The sequence below is a fragment of the Lonchura striata genome, chromosome 2 (genome assembly GCF_050655825.1).
Source record: "Lonchura striata isolate lonStrDom1 chromosome 2, ASM5065582v1, whole genome shotgun sequence".
In the NCBI taxonomy this organism is placed as follows: Eukaryota; Metazoa; Chordata; class Aves; order Passeriformes; family Estrildidae; genus Lonchura; species Lonchura striata.
In genome coordinates, this window is record NC_140704.1 from 110,376,407 (window position 1) to 110,400,267 (window position 23,861).

The 23,861-nt window shown below is 42.1% G+C and overlaps 1 protein-coding gene across 2 annotated transcripts in view; it reads left to right on the forward strand.

The window, feature by feature from the left end:
* CABLES1 (Cdk5 and Abl enzyme substrate 1) overlaps positions 1 to 23,861 on the forward strand; it is a 71,700-nt gene that overhangs the window by 35,123 nt on the left and 12,716 nt on the right. Inside the window, exons 3-7 of one of the 2 annotated variants that reach the window (XM_021551555.4) lie at positions 936 to 1,028; positions 7,752 to 7,829; positions 17,682 to 17,781; positions 19,331 to 19,487; positions 20,288 to 20,391. In XM_021551555.4, the coding sequence (XP_021407230.1) occupies positions 936 to 1,028; positions 7,752 to 7,829; positions 17,682 to 17,781; positions 19,331 to 19,487; positions 20,288 to 20,391 (532 nt within the window). The remainder of the gene's footprint in view (positions 1 to 935; positions 1,029 to 7,751; positions 7,830 to 17,681; positions 17,782 to 19,330; positions 19,488 to 20,287; positions 20,392 to 23,861) is intronic. The other variant, XM_085572003.1, reaches the window with a different exon arrangement.

Sequence of the window (23,861 nt, forward strand, 5' to 3'; positions counted from 1 at the left end):
CTGTGCTGGTCCCATGCACCGGCAGAGGATGCTGGTCCTGTAGGTACCATGGAGGATGCAGCAGCCATGGTCCAGCCCTGGCTGTGCTGGGAGCACAGGACTCGTCTCCAGTGCCTGTGAGCTCTGCCTCGCCCTGCAACAAAACAGCCCTGAGATGAAACAGAGAATGCTTTCACATGCACTGATGAGAAAGAGCAAGGGTGGAAGGCAGGGGGAGGATATTGCTGTTTGTCTCATCTCTCCTTCCTCTGGCAATTTCTTTCTGTAACTGGAATTTATAAAGCACATTCAGATGTAAAATAGATTTAAGGCTTAATGTTTTGAAGAATGATTATTTTATTCTGGGGTAGTTTATTTTATTGTCAGTTGTTTTGTATACTGTTAGGAATGTGAAAAGTAATATTTAGAGTTAAAATCAAATAGGAATTATCTTTGCAAATAGGAGATTTTAAATCTTTCTAAAATTAAAACAAGAAAGAACTTCCCACAATGGCTCCTTTATCAATAGCAGAGGAGCATACAAAAGCGTGGGTGTTGGTGTGAGTGGGTAAAATTGCATATTTACTAGGTTTTGGTTTGGCTTAATTTTTCTGTCTTCTGAAAGCTTGGGCTAAACTGTCATGGCAGATTACAGGAAGTTTTACTTTGCTGATATTTTTTAATGAGGTTTTTTTTTTTTTTTTTTTTTTTTGGCATGAAGGGAGGGGGATGGTGCCTTTTCTCATTATTATTTTAAATATTTTTTTTTGTTTGAGCTGTCGCGTTTCCAGACTTATTGTCTTTATTGTTCTTGCTGATTCCTAGCACAGGGTGACTTGAATCATTTGTCTCGTCTTTCCTTCCTGCTTTTGTGTAGACTTCTTGGCGGTACAGCAGGGAACTGAGAACTTTTTTTTCTTCTCCCTCCCCTCCCTTGCAACTGATTTATTTTTCAGATGTCGGACACTCTCAGGATCACCCAGACCAAAGAACTTTAAGAAGGTTCATTTTATCAAGAACATGCGGCAACACGATACCAGAAATGGCAGGTACTGTGCATGCAAAGGCTGCTTCTGCAGAGGCAACCCATGGGTTCTGAGGGAAGGGGCAGGATCAGCATCCCCCTGCAAGGGCACAGCCATTGCCACTCACCACCTAATGGTCTTTGCCAAATAATCTGTGAGGGTGCGGGCTGCAGTGCATGCTCCGTTCCCTAGGGAAGTACCTGTCAATGGAAGTGCTAGCCCACAGATTTTAAGACCTGTGTCTCCTTAATGCAAATAACCTGCAAAAAAGGAAAATATGTGATGATGTTGGAACAAATTAGTCATAATCTGGTTGCATTTCTTCAAGGATGTTGCCAGGTTCTAAGTTTGAGAAGGGAACACAGCTGAAGCTGCCTGGACCAAGTTTAGCAATGGTCCAAGGATACTGCCAACATCTATTAGTGGATACAACATGCTGGTAAATGCACAGACAAGGATGGTTGTGGCAAATGAGGCATGGGATCCTAGTTTCCATGGCAGATGTAGGCAGAGAGGCTTCCAGGGGATGTCTGGGAGGTGCACCTGTGTCTGCAGCATGCCCTGAGCTGGGATGTGGACTGCCCAGGTTACAGCCATAGGCACTGGTGGGACCTGTACAGCAGCCATTGGCTGAGAACTGGCTTGCTGCAAAGATGTATTCCCATCTGCTGAAGGTGTATCCATCAGCAAAATCGATACTCTGCTGCGGTGTCATCCAGCTCAGAAGTGAAACTGGCTTCCCCCTGCTTATAAAGAACAAATCTGTCCTCTCTGATTTTCCAAAGACAATTTCTCCCTGTGCCTCATGATTTTGTTATCTTTTTCTTCCAAATCTGAGTAGTTTTGAACTAGGCCACCTGAATAGGGTGCATGCAGACTAATATATCCCAGTGAGAGTTGACCCTTGCACATGCCTGTTCTGATAAAACTGCCATGGCTGAGAACCATGTATGCTCTGTTGGACTGATTTGTGCCTGTAGCCTTTGATTTCCATCAGACATGGAACCACACCAGTAGAAATTCTGACATTGCATTGAACCACAGGTTTTATGAATTGAATTCTGATAGGTGTTACTTGGCTCAAGAAAAATTTTCTTCACTGTTATTCTCACACATATGACTGAATGCAGTGAAAGGTAGTAATCTACATGAATGTTGTACAAGGTGGCCATTAGAGATTTTAGAAACAGCTTTTAGACCCAGCTGTAGTATCAAACAGACACATACATATTGACTTGACTATTGTCTGACTAGCCACTGATTACTGTCTTTATAAGAAATACATGTGGAATCAAACACTGAAAAGCAACCCTTTAATTTTTGTCCATTTTGTGCATAATGAGATATATGGTCTGGGAAGTTCTTACACCAGAATATGCTTACAAGGTATTATGCAAATTCCACAGAGAAAAATTTTTGAGATGTGCATATAAAATCTAGGCATAGACTTGACAGAAATAATACCTGCAAAAGAATGAATAAATATTTGATTTGTAGACTGCTTTCTTGATGTTTTGCAAAGAAGTATTTGTAGCATATATGCAACATTTTACCCTAATTCAAAGATCAGTCATTATGTCTGACAATATAACTGAATATTTTTCTTGCTAAGAAAGCTGTGAGAAAGCTTCTGTTATTCAACTGGCTTCTTATCTTTATCAGCAGACACAGTTTTCCAGAATATTTCCACAATCATAATAAAGATCTCTTTATCTAGAATACAAATACAATAAGAACAAGAGACACAGTTTTGGCAATAGTTTTCATCCTATGGTTGTAGAGCTACAATGATGCTAGCTAAAAATAAAATGCAGAGTTAACACTTTGTGTCACCCTATGTCTAGCAGTAAGTAATTTGAGTGCGCTCTGTTTTTCCTGGGTGTCCGGATGTAGTCACTGGAGTTAATAGGCATTCTGGATGAAAAGAACCTCTAGAAATACAGGTGGATCTGCTTTGTGTATTCATCCTAAAATCAACACTGTTCCTGAGTATGTTAAGGCTTCTGAAGCTGGTGTCCTTCCCACCTGCCTGTGACACAGAGGGGCACAGGTGTTGTAATGGATATGAAACCCTCCTGGGGCTCCTTTCCATGCCTGAAACCTTGTCCCAGGTGGCTCATGCATGGTTGTGCAGGATGCAGGTGCTGAGCTGGGCTGGAGTCAGGCTCCAAGCTTCCTCCAAAATGCCTGACCCTTATTTGACAGTATGTCAGTCTTCCACTCAGGATGAGGAACCCAGCTTTGAAAACATCTACACGGAATATATTTTTGGGTGGTGAATTTCATGACTGGGTTTTAAAATAGCCAGCACTTTCAGAAGTTGTTTCACTGGCTTGTGATTGTGTCACAGCAAAGAAAACTGTAGTGTGAATGATAGATCAGGGCTCCTCTCTCCAGTAGGTGCCTTTGTTTGTATCTCTCAACCTGTAAGTGATGTGTCCTTGTCCTGTGGCACTGAGAGCTCTTATCCTCTCAGCCTCAGGGATGACATGTGTTGAGCAGCGATGCTCTGGGTCCAGCCTTTGGCAGTCCTGCAGCAAGGCAGGACCCACTGTGGTTAAAATAAGAGTTCAGTTATTTAGCACAGAGAAAAAGCTCATGCAGAAAAATACAGAGACTGGAGCTTAATCAGAAAGTCCTTGTAAAGCTTCCTGTTGATAGTTCTGATCACTGGTTAAACCGGTTTCTTTGGATTTCTAGATTGTGGCTTATTAAAGGAGTTAGAAATTAGGGTTCCTAGACTATCTTAGCAAAGCAATCTTGTAAAACAACACAAAATACATTTTCCCATTTAAAGAGAAAGACAAGTCAACCCTGAAATACAAACTAGCACAGGTAGGCACCAGCATATGGTTTTACCCACTTTACTCAGCAGGTTTATTGGGGATATCCTCCATAAACACTGAAGCAGAAGATTAGCAAAAATGAGCCACCAAAATGGCAACCTGAACCAGCTGAACAGTTACTGGTGAGAGTGGGACAAGGACTCTAGAGTTATCTTATATAGCAGGTATAAAAACAGTAAAGCAACGTTCCTCTCCCACCCCCATGCCATTGCTTTCTCAATTTTTTTGTTAGTAAACACATCTGAGTGAAGGGCAGACATCATAATGAAATGTCTCTTTTGCTACTCTCTTAATTGCACACACATACAGACTAAGTTGTTGATGATTGGCAGCAACCTCACAGTTAATAATAACTCTCAGCCACCTTCTAATTGCCCTTGAACTTCTGAGACTCCAAAATGAGGGCTGCTACCCTGACAGCATCCATGGTTTGTGTGTTGTCTTTGTGTGCAGGGCAACAGCACACAAAGGCAGTCAAAAATCATCATTCAGGAATGAGAAAAGTGGCTGCAATATTCCATGTGTGGATGGTATATATGATGTATATCACATTGCCTGATAGCAGCCCTTTGGAGCAACACAATCAAACTTAGACAGATGCTGGGAAAAGTAGACATTGTTCTTTAAGTCTATCAAATTACTGATTCTGTTGAGGGCTTCATGTTCATTAAGGTTTTTTTGCGGTATACACTTCATAAAGAAATTGGAAGATTAGCTTTTATAGCCTTTTGTACATTGTCAGAATTCTCTTGCAAAATAATGGTTGCTCTGAACTATAATAATGCGTACAACTTTTCAGTGAAATGTGAGAATTAAAGAATGAAAACCTTTTGTGAAGTGGTTTTAAACATGTCTATATGACACAATTGGAATCAAGGCATGTAAACACTCTCACACATCTTCTGAGCTAGCTCCTTCAGTGGTGTGCAGGATTGTAGATGCCCTTTGTTGAAGAGTTGAAATCCAGGAAAATACTTTTCTCCCATAAGCAATAATTTGATTGTCTTGAGCAGCAATGGACTTCCACCACAACTTCTTCTCCAAAACATACTTTGTGGCAAGTTGCTGGACTTTCTGCCCCAGCAAACCATCTACAGGCCTTCAGAATTTTTTTTGCTTCTATGCATGTCATCGGACCTATACATAAAATGCCTTTTTATTCCTCCATTATGAATATTTGGCCACTGTTTTCCCCATTTCCTTTCCAGTCCAGCTCCTAAAGCTGTTTTGCATCACTCTCCCTTGGCAGCTTTGTAGATGAGGTTTTGTGGCTTCCTAGCAGTGGAGGCTGTGGGCTCCTCTCATGCTCTGCCTGGGAGATCTTTGTGTAAAGAGGATCTGCTGATTTATGGAAAGAGAGGCAATACTTGGGTCCCAAGGGAAAGAAATCTGAAAAAAATAGAGTCTGGGCTGGTGCTTTTTATTTCCTTTCTTGTCTGATTCCTTCTGATACGCACAGTTCTGTGGTAACTTCCTACTGTTGTCTTTGCTTGTGGACATGGAAGCACCAGTTTGTTTTTCTTTTAAGTAGTAAGAGTTGAGTGGTATTTTTAGGGAGGTGTAGGGCGTTGGTGGAAGAGCTGTATTTCCAGAAGCAGCCAGAGGGAGGGGGATAATATGCTTAGTGGGTACTGTGGTTTTCCGAATTCAAAGATGCTTTCTGATGTCAGCCTCGAAACCTGTGCCAAGTTTCATACATCAGCAAACAAGGCTTCCAGTGAACAAGCAAGCTGTTGTGAGTAGCAGCCATTCAGCAGTAAGCAGTGGCAAGCACAAAATTAATCATATGCCAGGGTTTTTCTTGCTTGTGGATTGCTGTCCCCAAATGGGAAAAATTATTCCTCCCTGCTCTGTAATTCAGTGCCGCACCATGAGACCATCTTGAAGGATCTGAGATTTCACTTAGGTAAGGAGTGTTACAGCATTCAGACAACAATGAAATTGTACTTCATCTGCGGCAGGAGAACTTCCTAAAGCTTATGTGTGTTTATTATTAGAAACCCTTCTTCATTAAAGGGTAAATCCCTCTTTGCTTTCAAATGGAATTTTAAGGAAGAAAATAGGATTGCTGTAACAGAGTAATCCAGGAGAAGGAAAATCGATCATTCTGCATTTTTCCAAGGATTATGTGCAGCAGCTCTCTTGGGGAGCTAAACCTTTTCCAAGAATGATGACTGAACTGGTCCCTTAAAGAAACAGTGTTCTAATAACAGCGTATCTGGTTCATAGGTACGTGTGCTGGTTTTCAGACAGCAAAGAGCAAAAGAGTTTGCTAGGGTTTGTTGTCCAGCTTTGACCAGTGCAGGACAAAGGATGAAAAATTCAGATTAAATCTTCATAGATCTGTGGGACACAATGTTAGAAAAATCAGTTTTGGGGAGCGGAGCAAGGAAGTGCAATAGCCCTGACAGCCAACATAGTGGTAGGTGCTAGCGTTTTCACAAGTGGAGATTTTTAGGAAGGTAAAATATCAGTAAATTCTAACACTAGACAGGTCAGAAAACATCACAAATTGTTGTCACTGTGTCTTCGGCTGCACCATGTCAAATTCCTCTGTTAGCCAACTTTAGAGGGAAGAAGGGTCAGTTGTACAATGGTACAATTTTCGGTGTCCTGAAGGCAATAAGGAAAAAGGGTCCATTTGTAAGCAGTTACTTATTGGCATTTTATGTCTTACTTCTTGACCAAGCTTCTCTTTGCTTCTTGCAAGAGTGTATCTCCCAGAACTTTAATAATGTAGCTACTGGCATCCCATTCTGTTTTATGGGAAGTGGGTCTTGACTTCAGGGTGGTTTTGGTGTTGCTTAATATGTCAGAGCCTAATGGCTGAAGGCAGCAGTGTGGCTGTGTAACAGACAGGTTGCTCCAAGCTATTTGATTTAAAGGAAATTAACTCTAACTGAGCCAAAACCAGGACAGTATCACACAGTGACTTTGCAGATGTTGCAGAGATTTGGAGACTGGTTAGAAATACAAGGCATCTGCTCTAAGAGTGCCCTGCATTCTGAGGTAAGCTCTCTGCAGGCAGATGATGTATGACTTCACGTAGCCAAATCTTGGCTAACTGCCTGTGAGGAAAAAAGGCAAGCCATGCTTAGAGGAGGAGGGATTCAGCCCTGACATTGACTGAGACTGATGTGGCAGGAAGCTGTGGGATTGGTTATGTCTGAGTGTCAATGCAACATCATAACTAAGAGGGCTAATGTGATTATTGAGCACAGAGGCTGAAGAATGTCATGGTATTGAGATGACACATTGTCATGAGACATTGATCTTAAAGGTAAGACAGGAAGATGTGCAACTTCTGAGGTCAGGGATAATGCCTGGAGACCAAGAAAGAAAGGTGATGGGGCCAAACTGGAAAAGACTCAAAAGAGGAAGTTTGGAAACAGTGAAAGGATCTGAAAACTTAACATAATAGCAAACCTAGCCTGATTGATGGATGAAGCCTATTTCAGGAACAAGAAGCTGACAATCAAGGTAGTCCTTTGGTTTAGCAGAGAAAGGTCACAACTAGCAGCCAGAGTGTGTATCAGAGGTACTTGGTGTGTATCACCTGAGTTGCTGCTGGGTTTGTCTGTTGAGTTTCACCCATTGTAGAATGGTCCCGTGCTTCTGTGGGTAGATTTCTTTCACTAGGAGGGCATCTGTCCTGGATTCCAAGATAGTCAAGATGGTCTTCATACTCATTCACTGCTAATTTGCTGTAGCACAGTCTTCAGCACTTCCATAAAGACTCTGTGGCACAATATCTGTGAGATGTAAATGAGGACAGAGAAATCATCCATTATGGAAGTTTTATGATGCAAATTCCTCAATGGTAACATCTAATGCTTTGCTTATTGTGGTGGGATTTTTAAATTTTAGTCTTTGATTTCTTTTATTTTCTTTTATATTTTAGAATAGTCCTTATCAGCAGCAGAAGATCCTTCTGTAGCATATTTTCAGTGCTGCCATATCGAGACTGTACCCAAGTCGGGTATGTATATTTATATGTGTACTGCATAGTCTTTCTGGGCCTGCATGTAGACCTGATAACAGACAACAGCATGATGGAGGCTAATGCTTTTATATGTCTGCTCTGAGAAGAGATAAATGCTCTTAGGTGTATTTTCCTTTGTGGACCATTACCAGGTTAAAACTACAGCTCTCAGTCCCCACTTTATTATATGTGTTGTGGTATCTTTGATTACTAAGCTGGAGAAAATTACCCCCATGAAATCAATGTTCTTGAAAAAAATGCACTTTTTTGTTGTTTATTCTGGCTTCACTCATCTTTGTCAAAACAAATACTCCAGACATCATGACTTTAATTGCATAAGCCATCTTCCCTGTCTCTTTCTCCTGTGCAAACATAGTGCTATTGTATCTAGATTTCCAGAACTATAAAGAAACACTTGAATTCAAACAGAATACTTTTTTATTTATTACTTTTAGTCGCTGGTCAGATCATTCAGTGAAAGCATTATTTTGGTGATAGTTTTATTCAGGTTCATAGCTGTCTGTGCAGCTGCCCCTAATGTGCTGAGACACTGTAACTCTGATAGAAAAGTTCCTTTGGAATGAAGGAGCTCTCTAGAGACTGAGAAAGCTTTTAGCTCTTCCACTGAAACCATAGGAGTGGAAGAAACTGGATTTGGCTGGAGGATGTGGCCTGGCAGGCTCTGATGGCCAGCTGGGTGTAGTGCAAGGCTGGGATCAGCAGTGCTGGTGGGCAGCAGCTGTGACCCTGGGACAGGGGGGAACAGCATGGCCACCATGCTCACTTGCCAGAGACCTGAGAAGTCCTTGTGGTTGAATCAGTGACTGCAGAGCACAAAATGCATGGGAAATAGTCAGTTGATACACTGAGGGGGGTTTGAAAGATCCACAAGTCATCTACAGTCAAATCTTTCCACTGTATAAATGACAAATCATACTTTCCAGCCATCTATTTAGTTCTGGAGAGTGATTTGTCACAACCTACTTGTGCACCAGTAATTCAAAACAAAGGGAGATTATTTTTAATGCACAAAGGAAAGGAAGCACCTTTGTCAGACGGTTGACTCTGTCTGCTCACTCTTACAGTAAATTTTTTCCCTTAATTAAACTGTGATGACACATCAGGCAAATTCTTGACAGACTGGCAGATTTGTTCTTTGTTCTTGAGTACACTGTCATTCTTTTATGGTCATCATCCTGTGGAAATTCCCTCTTTATTGAAAATTGAACACATTTTGAAATTCTGATGACTGGTTATACCTTCTAAATTACAGCAGCAACGAGCCCAGCTGCAAAACTAAATATTATTTCAGCATGTCGTGTCTTGTACTGTGCTTACACAGCAAGAAGAGCATGGGATGAGAAGGTAGCAAGTGCCAGTACATAATAATTCAACCCTGTTCCCTTGGATAAAAAGCCAAGATTTAAAAAAATGCCCTCTGTCTTTCTTCCAGAGCATCAGAGGAAGAGAGAAACAATTCAGTGGCACCTCCTTCCAGGAACAGCTGGTGCACAGAACAGATGAGGCAGTATAGCATAAACTGTAGCCACTCTGTTCAAGCTGCTTGCTTACTTGCACATTTTAGATGTGAAGTAGGAGTGGGGAGAGACACTGGATGCTCTTATTAAGTACTGTATTGACAGCATCCTTTAGCTTTGCTTTCTCTGAATCCCTGAATTGCTGATGTCTGTCCCCAGGTAAGATGTCCCAACTGGTTGTTCTGCAAATATCACTGAACACTTAATGAAAAGAAACAGGTCCTTGCAGGGAGCCATGGACACATCTGAAATTTGAACTGAAGAGAGCCCTGGCAGGAGTGGGAGAGTAGAATGGATGAGCAGGCAGGAGGAGCTGTTCTGTGTGAGAGGAGCACATAGTGGAGCTGCTGCTGCAGCTTCTCCACCTCTGCTCCAGCTGACAGGCACTGTGGCCAGTGAGGACATATCCAGGCACAGCTGTTTTGTGGAGGCTGCCAGCCCTCCATCAGCCCTGTTGTACTCGAGGCAGTACAGAAGAGCTGTACTCTACCAATGCAGACAGATATAGCCTGCAAGAACAGATCCATTATAAAAGCATGGTAAAAGGAACTTTTTGAAGTCACAAATCAATGTACCTGTCCTGTGTGGATGGGGCAGCATCACCCCTCACCAATGAGGTGCAAGAAGTATATTCTAGACTGTGGCCCTCACTTGCCTGCCCTCCATGCAGAGGTCAAACTGCAACAGCAAGAACCCTCCCCAAAAACCTCTAAACCATGATTTTTAAGTGGTCGTGCCAATACAAATGGAGGTCTGGGGAGAGAGATGTAGCTGTACATGAGGGGATGAAGTTTGAGGTACCCCTGGAGTAAGTTTCCCAAATGCTTACTTTTCTTCCTCTATCTGGACCAGCAGAGCAAGTGTGAGAGCAGATATAGCCATGTGAAAGCAATGTAAAGAAAGCTTCACTGTAAGTCAGGAACTGAAGGAGATGCTGAGCATCTTGCCTGCTGGCATTCCTTGCCCTACAGTATCTCTTGATGTTACATCTACCTTAGTAGTAGCTAAGGGCAGTAATTTAGTGATGTGAAAACAATTTTAACAGTGTTATTGCCTCCGTTCTTAATTGGACAGACACAGAGAAAGGTTGCCTGAATGTTTGGCTTTATGACATACAGAGTCATGTCTACACACAGGGTAGAGGCAAGTGCTTGTACTGCAGGTTTGGGTTGTGCAGTTGCCTCTCGTTTTTCAACGCATTGGAAACCTTAATGGATAAAGGGTTTCTCTTTTTTTTTCAAATATAATACTTCAAAAGATGTAAGATCTGCTTTGTGAATGGTGTTGAAACTGCCTCACTATCCATTTGCTATCTTCCTTGCCACAGATCAGCATTAATCCCCATCTAGTTCTGTAGATGGGCAGAAAATTGGGGGTGTTGACCTCCGATTTTTAGCAGAGGTGCATCTTGTGCATCCCCTGAGCTGCTATGTCACACACCTCCTCTGTCAGAGGTTGGTTGTCACTATGGAAGCTCACAGCGAATGGACTTGAGCCTTGATACTGTTCCACTTCCAGGACAGGGGAAGATGCCTCAGGTCAGCAGCAGGTAGCTCTCCTGCCACACACACCCTCTGCACAGGTGTGTATATCCACATGCTGACCTGCTCTGGGCCCTCAGAGGGGATTTGTGTCATGGCAAACCAAAGAGTGAAGCCATTTGCAGATGGATTAAATGAGACTTGAAGGAATTATTTGTTTGGAGATGGGTTCCAGATGGTTTGAGGTGAATTGGATTTCAGCCCTTTGAGACAGGAGATGGGGATCAGACACAGCAGATATTATCCTTTTAGCCATTAGGGAGGTCATGCCCCGGACACTCGAGTCCCTAAAGAGGAGCTGTTACAGTCAGACTCTCCAGGAACATTCCTGAAGGTTTCTGCCCACTCCACTCCCCAGTGTGGTGTGTGCAAGAGCACTCTGTGGGCCCACCATCTGGCCCCAGCCTGGATGGAGAAGAAGCAGGTTCAATTCTCCCTTCTCTGGAAAAAGTAGATATCTTGGGCAGGGGAGAAGGGAGACAGTCCTCCATTGCTTGACTGTTCTTGAAGCTTCTCTAGGCACCACTCCTCCATCAGCTTCCAAGGAGATGGTACAACTCTGGCAGTGCTCATAGATGTTGTCGAAGTTGCTCCTTGTGGCCAGCAGGATGTGGTGGCCTGCAAAAATGGTCTGCATATGCTTGCAGCCAAGTGAGAACAATCCAGTCCTCATTAGTATAGCCCAAGCAATTTCAAAAACGGACAATGGCAATGTTTGTCTGTCACTGTTAGAGGTGTTATAAAGGAGGAAGAAGGTACGGTGTTGTATTTCACCCCAAAAATAAAAGGTATTGCAGTTAGCTGGGTTTACAGTTCTGACGTGAGGTTTGTTTTTTATCTTTGGCACACACAATTATGCTTCATTATTTAAAAATCTGTTTTGGAAAAGGCATTTTTTAGGCTTGTTTTTATCAATGGCAAAAGCATCCACAGATTGAAATTGTACCTACTCTGATGATATTTTTTTGTGATGTTGTAAGAAGTCTTTTAAGAGCTTCCAAGTTTCTGTGAAGTCCTGTCCAGAAGATGAATCTGGAGGACCTGGGGAGGAGGAGAGCTGGCAGTATGACACAAATGCAGCACTGCAGCCTGGTTAGTCTTACAAGAGCACTGAGACCTGGGCTCTCATTGTCTGACTGACAGCAGGGCTGGAGGTGATGAGCTACAGGACAGAAAACTCAGACCATCAGATAGTGTACATTCTTATAAAGATGGCCAGTTCATCTCATCTTTCCTTCTTCGTGGCATTGAATTCATTAAGTGGTTAGAAATTTACCTGCAGGAGGCATAGCTGCTGAATATTGCTGTCTTGGCAAAAATACAGGTATTCATCTGATGAAACTTGCCTCCAGCTAAAGGAAATAATGCAGTATGAGTAATCAAATGGATTGAAGCCCAGGAAACAGACCATTCTTCTGAAGTAAAGCAGCAAGTCACTAGATAAAAAGAATTTTTGTCCTTCTCAGAAATGCTACTAGCCAGCTTTATCCAGTTTCTAAAGATAAGTCACTGCTGAATTTAACTTCAGATTTAACTAAATGCTGGCCAGAACAATATGTTCAGTGATGCCAGGATCAAGGGGTTTTCAATACAATCACCCCAAATAAATATCTAACCGAAATGACAATTAGTGCACAGACCTGGCATTTCCAACAGCCTTCTTTACCTAAACTCTGCAATCTTTGTTCATATTTAGTGTTTAAACTGGGTAAGAAAGCCATATGCAAAATGAGGCGAAAAGAAGGACTTGTGTGGTTGTCTTGCTGCCATCAGTTACTTGGCAGGTTAGTGAGTGTGGAAAAGAGGGCAATATTTACAGGAGAGATGAGAGCAGCTAAATTGCCATATGGATAGCTGCAATAAGCAGAGAGCAAAGCAGGATACTCTGTTACATCCTTCAGATTTGTAACCGAGTTCCTCGCTGTTCTTCCTCAACAGATTTGGTATGCGAGGCAATTTTGTTTAAGTCATCAATCTTGAGTGCTTTTCCTGAGCATGTATCATTCTGTAGGCCTGGGGAAGAGCAACTATCTGTTTTTAGCCTGTGACAAGGAAGCTGAAATATCCCTGCATTTCTTTACCATTGCCCATTTTCCCTGCTTCTCACAAACTGAACAAAAAATGAAACCAAGCGCATATTAGCTTTGCAGAAAGACACATAAATCTGAAACTTTTTTCTCACAATAGGACATTTCAAAACTCATTATCTCATGTATGAATTTTATAGAGCTACCATTGTGCTTTCTTGTGAGTTGTCCCATTCCCTTAGGTTGAAATTGGCCAATGAATCTCCAAAAGCTAGTAAGTTTAATTCTGAACTTTTACTCTGTGTTGGGCAAAACATCAGGAGAAGAGCTGGCATGCTGACAGCTAAATATCTTTGGAGAGACAAAAAGGAGGCTGACCCATTAGAGCCATCTTTCCAGGAGTTTTTTTGCTCCTTCTTGCTGTAAATTGCAGCTGGAGTTGTTCTGGCAACACTAATGGCATTAGGATCTGAAAGCTCTTGATCAATTATAGCAGGCAGTCTCAGGCAGCGGGAAATCTGCTGCTGGTCTACTGGCAGTGCATCTTTTCCAGAGCTCTCATTGTCCTTGTCTCTATAAACAGAGATGATAAGTAACAATTATTTACACTGACAGATGAGAATGGCATCTTTTCTTGATGTCTCATGAACCTTTTTTGCTTTTAGAATAAATCTTAGCAGTTTGGGTGGAATAGCTAAGCATAAAATACAGGCACAGAGGGCTGACATCTCTAAATTACAATTATCAGGTTCCTTTTTGCAATAAGCAGAAGGCTTTTTCATGTATCTGGAAGTCTGTTTAATATTTCGTGGACTCCTAAATTATTCACAGGTTAGAGTGCTCAACTGTTACTGTCATTTAAAGAGCAAGTGCCCAGCAGGAGTGTTGCATGGGACTTTGTAGATCACGTCAAAGCATAACATTTGGTTCGTTAAAGAAGTGTTATACTTCCTAAGGTAACAGCATCCAATTTATACTCTGTAAATCCCGGTCTGGCTAATAAAAGACATGATGAGATTGCTTATTTTGATCCTTATCTATCTGCTCAGTAAAACTTTTCACCATCTGACAGCAAATCTGGGATCCCATGTCACCTGGTATGGTTCCTAGAAAATCTGTGAATTCTGTTAGATGGAGAAACATTTTTTTTTTCTTGCTAAGGAAACTACCCAGTCTGACTACTCAGGAGACTATTGGTCATATTCCAATGCCAGAGACTTTCACTGCTGGGATTGAAGCTGCTTCTTGGTGGGTGGCTGCAGTGACCCAATGAGTCCCCACTTGACTCCTCACACACCCCATTCAGATCAGATTTCCTCACCAGTTTGACCCCAGGTTTCCTATGGCAAAGTCTCAGATGTCTCGTTCCATAAAGCCATTTATTCATGGTGCAGTAACACAGAAACAGCCAGAGCTGGTGCCTCTGAAATGGGTTGCCAACCAAGGAACCACTGAACATTCATACCCTCATAGTCTCCAGAAGTCTTCTCTTCCTCCCAAGTCTTTGGCTCCTGCCCCCATCTCTGCATCCATCCACCTTCCTGGCTCACTGGTTTTCATCTCCTTTGTTACCCAAAAGGCTGCAATTCCCAGCTCTCCTGTGTTTTCCAGTGTCCATTCACCTGGCTGGTGTCACCCACCATCATGCCCTGTGTTATCCCAAAGCTGGCAGTTCATGGCCTCTCTTCTCAGGCTCCTACCTGGAGCTCTACATTTCAATCTGTATCTCAGTCTGCAGCTTGTGAGCCCAGCTACTTGTACCTCATATATTCCTCAACATTCATCTAGTCATGGATAACTGAGACAATATGTTTAGTTTTGAGGGTAGTTTCTGAGGCTGCTCAATCTTCCAGAAATGGTATCCATGAATAGACTATCTAGAGCTTGACATTGATGTAAATCAGGGTAACTCCCCAAACTTTGTCAGAAACTGAGATCTATTTTTTTGCCTCCTAAGGAAATCTTATCCCTGATCTTCTAATTTTCTCAAGCTTTCCCTGCTCAAATAAAGTGAAGGTAGTAAAATTAGGTTCCCATGGTTTATTTATGGATTTGGGTGTCTGCTTGAATTCCTTGAAGTTTCTTAAAAAGCACTTTTGGAAATAAAGCGGGAAAATCAAAACTGAGGAAGAGGAGGAAGGAAGTTTACTGAAATGCCTCTTTGGCAAGGATTACTGTTCCTTCTCAGCATTTTCAAACTAACATTTACTCCTGGATAGTGGTTTGTGCAGCTCCTCAGTCCCATCAGTAATTTAAATAACTTAAACACAGTGAAAGCTTGATTTGTTTTTTCTTTGAAGTACTTGTACTCCATATGCTCCTGCTTCATGGGACCCCTTGACTCTGGTGCTATTGTAAGGATGTGTCCTAAAAAACCTGGTTGCAGTGGATTGCCACACTGGTGCAGTGGCTGTACCCAGACAACCATCCTGACCCTTCCCCAGGCACAACTCATCCATTTGGGGAGGTCTAAGGGAAAGCATCCCCCAGATCTTTCCTAGTTGTTCTTGGGATGTTGGGGCTGTGTGGAGGAAGCAGCTGTGCTGGGGCTCCCCCACAGCAGTGGGCTGGCAGTCTTTGGGCTTGCTCTCCCAGCAAGAGCTTTGCCAAGACCTTCTTGAGCTCTTTGTCTTTAATAGGAGTGAGGGAAAAAACCAAAGGCTTGTCATGCAAAAAATTTCATTAGCTTGCTGTTGATCATACTGATAGGTAACTCAAAAAGGATACAGTATAGTTGCTTAGGAATTCCTTATGAGGTGTTAACCACGATCTTTTACAAGAAAAGATGTGTATAAGCCAGGATGAGCCTTTGCATTTATATACTCACAAGAAATTGCACATTGTTTAGTACTGATTTTCCTCAGGAGAGGGAGTTTAATTCTCTGTTTTATGGACAGATTTCTCTCTAAACAGTAACACTTCATTACTCCATTTTACAACACAAGCAGTCATATACTTTCTAGAAATACAGAGCATATGTAGAGAAGGGGGACACCCCAAGTAGCTTTCGCAAAACAGAGAATTACTGCAGTGTTGTTCACAGGGTTCTTAAAGGAGAATCCTCTTTAGAAACATCAGAAAGATGGGAAATGGAGGCAATAGTGTCCATCAATCTTCAGCTAATGTCCCAAAATCATTCCTGTGTGTGCTTGCACTTGCCAGCTGACCCTGCTCCCTGCTTCAAAAGAACTGATTTCTTTCCAGTCCTCAGAGCTGCTTTTTATTTTTTAAAGCTGCTGTGCTGACCCTTCAAAGGGTGATGGATTTCCATTTGATGAATAGCAGAGTTATCTATCCATGTCTTTTAATTACCTGGAAAAATTTCTCCATTACCTGTTTTCAGAGTTGTAACAGCATTATTTCTTGCTCTGAATCTGTAGGGTCTTGAATGGAAAGAAATTACACTCTTCTGATTTCAGGTAGTTCAGATATTTGTTTTAATTTTGGGGTTCAGGGGCTTCCTCAGGGTGTCTATTTGTTTCACAGGTAACTGCTGAAAAAGTTACAATTTGGCATTTATCTCTGTGAGAAATTGTTCCCTTAAGCACTTTCTGTGCAGAAGCAGAGAGGCTAATACCATGCTTGTGACAGAGAGCTATTTTTACATAATTATTAGTCCAATCCCTCAGTAACATGATATCAGGAAACAAGAATGATAATATGACACTGTGCTAAGTGAACTCCAATCAAGAAACTAAGAGGACTTTGTTGGGATTAGAAACTTGATACAGTCTTTTCCTTTTTCACTGAACTATGTCTTCCAGAAGATAGATGTGTTGGATTTTTCCACCAGTGAGATACATGAATTACAGGGGGCTCAGGATGGCCATGTTTCAGAGAAATAAAATGCGTGATAGTTTGGAAACAGGGTATTCTATGTCACAGCAAGAGATAGCCCAGCCCATGACTGGGTGAAGAGCCTGCAGGGCTTCTCCTGGCCTTCATGTCAGCATCTCTCCCACACAGGGTTTTGAGCATACGCTTGGACCCCAGCAGCAATCAGCCAGGAAAATATTGCAAGATATATATTATGGAGTTTCATACAGCTGTCAGTTTCATACAGCAAATCTGTCAAATACAGATTAGCTCCTGTTTTTTTACCTCTGCTCACAGTTTGGTCATAATGCTAAAGCATGAGATACAGCCTGCTTGTCTCAGGCATCTCATTCATCTCCAAATGGAAGATGCCAGGTGGGTCAGTCCTTCTAAAGTAGATCCCCGAGTTTCCATGCCAGGGTCATGGAAAACTGGCTTTCTCCTGTCAGCCTCCAGCTGACACTGGGCTTTGGCCACTCTCCTGTGTTCTCGAAGGAGCAAGAATCCTTTCTGGAATCTTCCACAGGAAATGACCTCTGTTTCACGCGGGGGAACATGGGTGTGTGGTCTGGGAACATCTGCCTGCTGGACACTCGGCAGCCAAGTGTGCAGGCTGGAGTGTTGGATCTCACCTGAAGTGTGGATGACTTCCAGTTCCTTCCCAGTGCCAGGTCCTGTTAGAGGTACCCAGCGTTGGGGAACCTTGCTCTGTGCCATAGGCTAGGGTCTGAGCTGCAACTGTGAACAAAGTTTTCTCTATAAAGTGTTTTAGACAACAAAAGTGCTTTCCATAGGAAAAGTTGTATGGTATGTGCTTTTCATTGGTGTGTCTGGATTCATGCTGCACCTCATTTCAGCATTTGGTGGTGGAAGGTGAACAAGGCTTGTGTATTAAGAGCTGTTTCTGCTCTCCTTTCTGCTTCCCAGGGATATGAAGCTGGATGGTGGACGCCAGTGCCATTCTACTGGAGTGTGTCTGAAAGAGATAATTGGTCTTGAAGGTGTGGAGCTCGGAGCAGATGGGAAGGTGGGGATGCTTCAGTTCCTACTCCCTTAGATTTGATGATATAAGGGGAGAAAATGGCTTAACTAATAACAAGCACAAATACGATATGCAGCACTGTAACACAGTAGTTAAAGCACTAAAGTATGTGCAACTGTAAATAAGCTTAGCAGAAATTCATGAGGACTACCCAAGCTGTCAACATAGACAACTCTGTATCTTTAAAGAAATTTGCCTCTGGCAATATCTGAATGTGTAAAGCATTACTGAATTACACAGCCTTCCCCTTGCTCTAGCAGGAGGTATCACTGCAGTGTATATTGTCAGGAGCTTGAGAATAATTTCTGGTGAGAGTTGTAGTTGTAATTCTATTTGCCTTCCATTGTATTTAATAATATTTTAATTGTATAAAAATATTTAATATTTTTCCTGAGAGCAGGAAGACAGTGGCACAAAGCTGATGAGTCTTTCAAAATCTCAGAAGCTCATTCACTTGACTAGAATAATCAAATCTGAATCTTTAGGGAACTGATTAATTTTAAATAAATATATACAGGAGAGACAGTTTTAATCATAGAAGAAAACTTTTCTTCTGAAAGCCTGATTTACTTTCTACAGTTCAGTTTTACTCAGTCTGCTGTCATCTATGGATTTAAAGGCCCTGGGTCAGTGCCACTACACATGTTGTGCTCACCTAACCAGGTGTCAGGCCAGACCACAGGCTGTAAATTCCTGAGGACAATCTGTCTGCTTTTAAATAATGAAAGCTCACATGCCACATGTTTTATTTGATACATGTTCTGACCTCCTTGTAAACCAGTCTAGAGTCTCAAACTCTTTTTTTTTCTTCAATGCAATGTTATTGTTGGAAAATGAGCCAACAAGAAGCAAAGCATAGCTTTTTCTTGACCAGGGGTACAAGCAGAGAATCAGTGCACTCTAAAAATAATTTTGTCACAAGTTACTCATTCACACTTAGTCCATGTTGAGAGGGTAGTAAATGATCTCCCACAATGATTGCTGTGAACTGGAGCTCACTTATTACATCAATAAGGCTCTGCCAGACAAAGTCCTGAGAAAGAAAAATAGCAGAGGAAGTGCTTCAGTTTAGCAGTGTTTAAGTGATTTGCCTCTGGCAGCTGTGTGCTGAGGGACCCATAGAGATGATGCTAGTTCAGTAAAGAAGCTGCTGAAATGTGCTAGAGAGAAGGCCCACTGGAAGAAACCTGACCAAACTGATATATTTTTAAATCTGACCCTTGAGTAGGATTTTGTAAATCCATTGTATTAGAGCTTGTGTGCATGTGTGTGTGTGTGTGTGTGTGTGTGTGTGTGTTTGTTTTGCTGAACTATTAATGCCTTTGCAAAAGCATTTTTTGCATGGATAAACTGCACTGAAGCAAATGTAGGTGACTGGTTTATATTCATCTGTGCCTAACTACTAAATCCAGAAAATCCTCCATTAATTTGGCTTCTCTTGCTTCCAGTTGGAATGCACCAGAAGCATCACACTGCATCCAAGCTGGGCTTAAAGTAACTGTGTATTCATTCTGGCTTTTTTTTTTTTTTTTAGACGGTTTCTTATACACAGTTCCTATTTCCCACCAATGCTCTGGGAACTCGGAGGAACACAATAGACTCCACCTCATCTTTCTCCCAATTTCGCAATGCAAGCCATCGTAGCCTTTCTTTGGGAAGAGCTAACAGCACCCAGGGGAGCATTGATGCAGGTAACTTCTCAAGTAGCTCTTTTTCATACTCTGATGGTAGTCAGTTATTGCAAAGGACTGACATGTGTTTTAGTCCCCACATTAGCTTAAATTAAATAAAATACAGTCTTCTCTCGTGGGTGAAGCACAGCTTATTCCATATTTGCTTAGAAATATTGCTTGTGGAGGATGGAAGTTAAATAAACAAGCACGTTGGTGCTGACAAGCACGTGGTATTGACAGCCCCAATGGCACCCAGCGTGCCTCCTCCTGTCACCAGCATTGCTTGTTCCTCCTGCATCAGGCTTGTCCTTACCTTCCTTTGCTGTGGAAAATTTACAGTGGCAACACAGTAGTCATAAGCTGAAGGTGTAAATTCCACTTGTGACCTTTGTTAGGCTGGAAAGGGCTGTGTTTACAAAACCGGACACAAAACATAAGCCAAAGCACTATATGCTTAAAATATTTTGGCATGATAAATGAAACAAATCAAAACATCTGCTTGAACAGATGAAAACTTGTTGCCAGGAATAAAAGTAATTGTGGAACTTTATATAATTCTGCAGTTCTCTTAGCTCTGCATTCACATTTAGCAGGTAATTCGTAACCTCTAGGTCCTCTATGTCTTGGCAAATCACATTAATATAGAAATACTTAGAGTTATCAAGACTTAGAACAGTTTTTCATCTCTTTAAAAAATCTTGCGTGGAGATAATATTGTACATTATCTGTGAACTCATCTGCCATTTCTGTTAAGTCCAGAGATGTCTTGATGTAATGAATTCCTTTCAAAATTCTATTTCTAAACTGTTGTTTTATAGGTAGTGACCTGGGAGACTTTGTTGAATACGACCCAAATCTTTTAGATGATCCTCAGTGGCCATGTGGCAAACATAAGCGGGTTTTAATATTTCCTTCATATATGGTAAGTGATTCTGTGTAGGACAGAGGAATTCCTGTAACAAAATTCTGAAGGTTGAGGTTTCATTTGGCCATATTTTAAGAAGACTGTTATTATTTTTAATCTACTAATAAGAGCTGTTCAGAATGCTTTGTTCTAAATGACAGTTACGTCTCAAGACATGTTAAAACAAACGCTTGGAGGTATTACAAAAGCAAACACTTTTATTACCGCTGTATTTCATAAATGCTTTAGATGAAAGGCTTGTTCAAACAATGCACTCATTCTCTGGCATTCAGAGGAAAATTTATACTTCCTCGAACTGGCACCTATTACAAAATAGGAGGGTTTTTCTGAAGTCATGAAGCTACACTGTGTTTTGATGCTAATCATTCACTCCTCTGAACAGCTTGGTTTCCCAGGTATTCATTTCACCATGGGATAGTCCTTCCTTTAATTGCAGCAATTACGAGCAGAGTCTGTATATTTCCCACTATATCCAAACCCTTAACAATACAGAGACATAATTGTTCTGTGGTCTGTGCTCTGACTAAATGTTTTCTGTGGTGAGATACTTCTGTAGCCTTTTTTTTTTTATTGCTCCAAGTCTGTAGATTACTTTAGCAGGACTGTTGCTAGATGCAGTGCAGTCATACACATGTGAGCATGTATCTGTCTGGATTGCACATCCAGGGTAACAGTAGGCAGTAGGGAAAATATATTTTTTTTTCCCCAAAGTGGTCACCTACTTCTCTTATCTATATATAGATATAATAGGATTTGAAACACTGGGGTCTAAAGTGTTGTCCATGTTCTTGTTTAATTTGGAGCAGAAGACATTATTTAAAAAACTGCTAATATATGTAAAGATACAGCCTTTGTATGTTCTCCACCCCAGGGGTGATTTGGCTTGTGGGTCCTCCTTCTTCAAAATAAGCTCCAAGTGCTTCATGTGGATGGAAGATTATCTCCTTGCTAACAGGAATGTTCTGTCTGTTGCACACAGAGGCTTAACTGAGTTCTAAGGCTGTCTTTATTCTAGATTTTCAAATGGGAAGTCCAGAGTGTCCTCTCTTTACTTGCTGCCAGTTTTTCTTTAAGGGTTGGTGAGTTATTTTTTGGCTGCCAACCCACAGAGTGACAACCTTTTATAGCAGCTACATCTGTGTGGGAAAATATTTGTCAGGTGTTGATATGGTTACTGTCATGGACAGGGAACTGTCTTCCCTCAAGGAGAAAGCCATTGTTAGCCAGCATCCAAAGGGAACATAGCTCTAGCAGTTGTGGCTGTTTTTCTGACCTTCCTCAGGCCACGAGTGTCTGCCAGGCAGTACAAGTCCCCTGGAATCACCTGAGATCTTAGACCCCCTTTTAACTTCACGTTCTCATGGACATGGTTAAATGAGTAAAAATGAGGCAGCCAGGATGGCATCCTGCAAGGGAGTTCTCCATCCAGGAGTGAGTATTCAGTGCCATTCTTCTCTGTATGTTGCTTGACCACAGCATTTCAAAGTCTTGTATTTGTACTTCTGTTGTAAAAAGAAGCTGCCTGGGAATTTGACAAGGGGTATGACTAGATGCCCTAAAGGTGAAAAATTACTTCAAGGACAGTTGTTAAAATCAATGTCATTGTTTATCTAGTATATATTTGCATTGACAGGGGTCTCCCTGCTTTTAATTTTCTCTAGGGTTAATTACTGCTGTGTCTGAAATAACATCTTATCTGACAGTTGGGGGTTTTTTCCCTGAATGTACCCTTCCAGACATCACTTTTTCAGCACTATCTGAGGGTCTGTGGTGCTCCCACCTCCCTTTCTGAAGGCAGGAGCTAATGTAAGAAAGGGTTGAAGGACATTAAGTGCTCTGTTTCTTTGTTGAGGTTGATCACAGGCAGGTGCCAAGGGCTCCCTTGGCCAGGATTTTGCCTGGCCACAGCCAAAGCAGCATAGCTGTGATCCTGTGCAGGAGCTGCATGGCTTTGCAAGAAACTAAGGGGTGGATAGTTGTTCTTCAGTGCTCAGCTGAAAGACTTTACAAGGTGCTGGTGCTTCCTTCAGCCAAGAGAAGGGAGAAAAAGTAGTGCTGGAGTGTCCTGAGAGCTTGCATGTTAAGTAGGATTTTTCAGTTTGGGCAAGGGCTTGTGCATAGGGCTGATTATAAGGCCATTTTGGCTATGTAGGCGACTTTAATCACATCTGGTTTAGACTTTCCTCACTCTCCTGACATTCCCTCCCCCTCTCCCTGCAGTTCACATCAGTGTGAGAAGGAGCATAATAGCCTTATAATTTCAAGTCATTTTCTTCCCCGCCCAAATATAAAAATCAGCTCATGCTGCAATTAAAGCAAATTGCAGTCTGGGGCCAGCGAGAGACCTGTGGTCTTTCCCTGGCCATGCACAGCCACTGGGGCAGTGCCAGACCTCCGCCAAAGACCCGCAGAGGCCGGAGCAGCCACCGGTGCCGGGCGGACCGCGGCTGCGATTGCCGCCTCTCGCCAGTGCCGGAGCGGCTGAGAGCGGCTCTGATGTCAGCGCCCAGCACTTTGTTGTGCGTGGAGAGCTGCAGCTTGTAATTAAAGTTTTGTTACTTGGCCAGGATTTAGCATTAATGCTTGACAGCTGCAAGCTTGTCGATATTCCCCTCACCCCTCCTTATGGATGTCAGAGCAATTAATGGGGGTCGGTGTGGAAGAGGAGTGGATGCTGGGCTGCGTCACTGCCTGCGGGATAGAGCTGCGTGCGCTGCTATTACTCCCATGAGCCCGGCTTGTGCTTTGTAGGCCAGGATTTGTGTGCTCACTGGGAAAGCTCTGTGTGAATGCTGCATCAGTAAACACTGCAGGCTTTATCCCGAGCCATAGGACAGACAAAATGTGTGGTCCAGTTTTGACTTTACTCAGAAATACGTGCAACTAGCACTCTGTGTGCTCAATTTTTGTGGAGCCTGAGTTTATCATTACTGACATGGACTTTATAGTCTTTTAATTTTACAGAGCTGAATTCCCCTGACTCTTGGAGAGAAGTGTTAGCTGCAAGTCCTCAGCTGTTTTTAAGGAGAAGCTGCACTTCCTCCTTCAAGATAGCTCTGGGGAAGCAGAAGTGCTTTTGGTTTAGTCTGGGTTTTTTTTGGTTTTTTTCTGGGTTTTTGTTGTTATGGTTAGTTTTCTGGGGTTTTTCTGCATGGGTTTTTTTGTTTGTTCTTTTTTGGTTTGGTTTGGTTTGGTTTGGTGTGGTTTTTTCTGTAGTGAAGTCTCAGGCTTAACAGAGCATACACTTTCCTGTTGCATTTCTAGAAGCAATACCCACAAATTGCCTGTCAGGGGACAATTCTGAAAAGTATTCTTCAATACTTTCCCAATACCAATTATATGGGTTCTATTAATTGTATTAGTTGTATTTAAACTCTAGTCTGCCTTGAATAAATTATTTTATTTTGTGTTGCCTTTGTATGAGAGTCTGTGCTCTCTGCTGCAGTATAAACAGTAAGAGGTAGAAA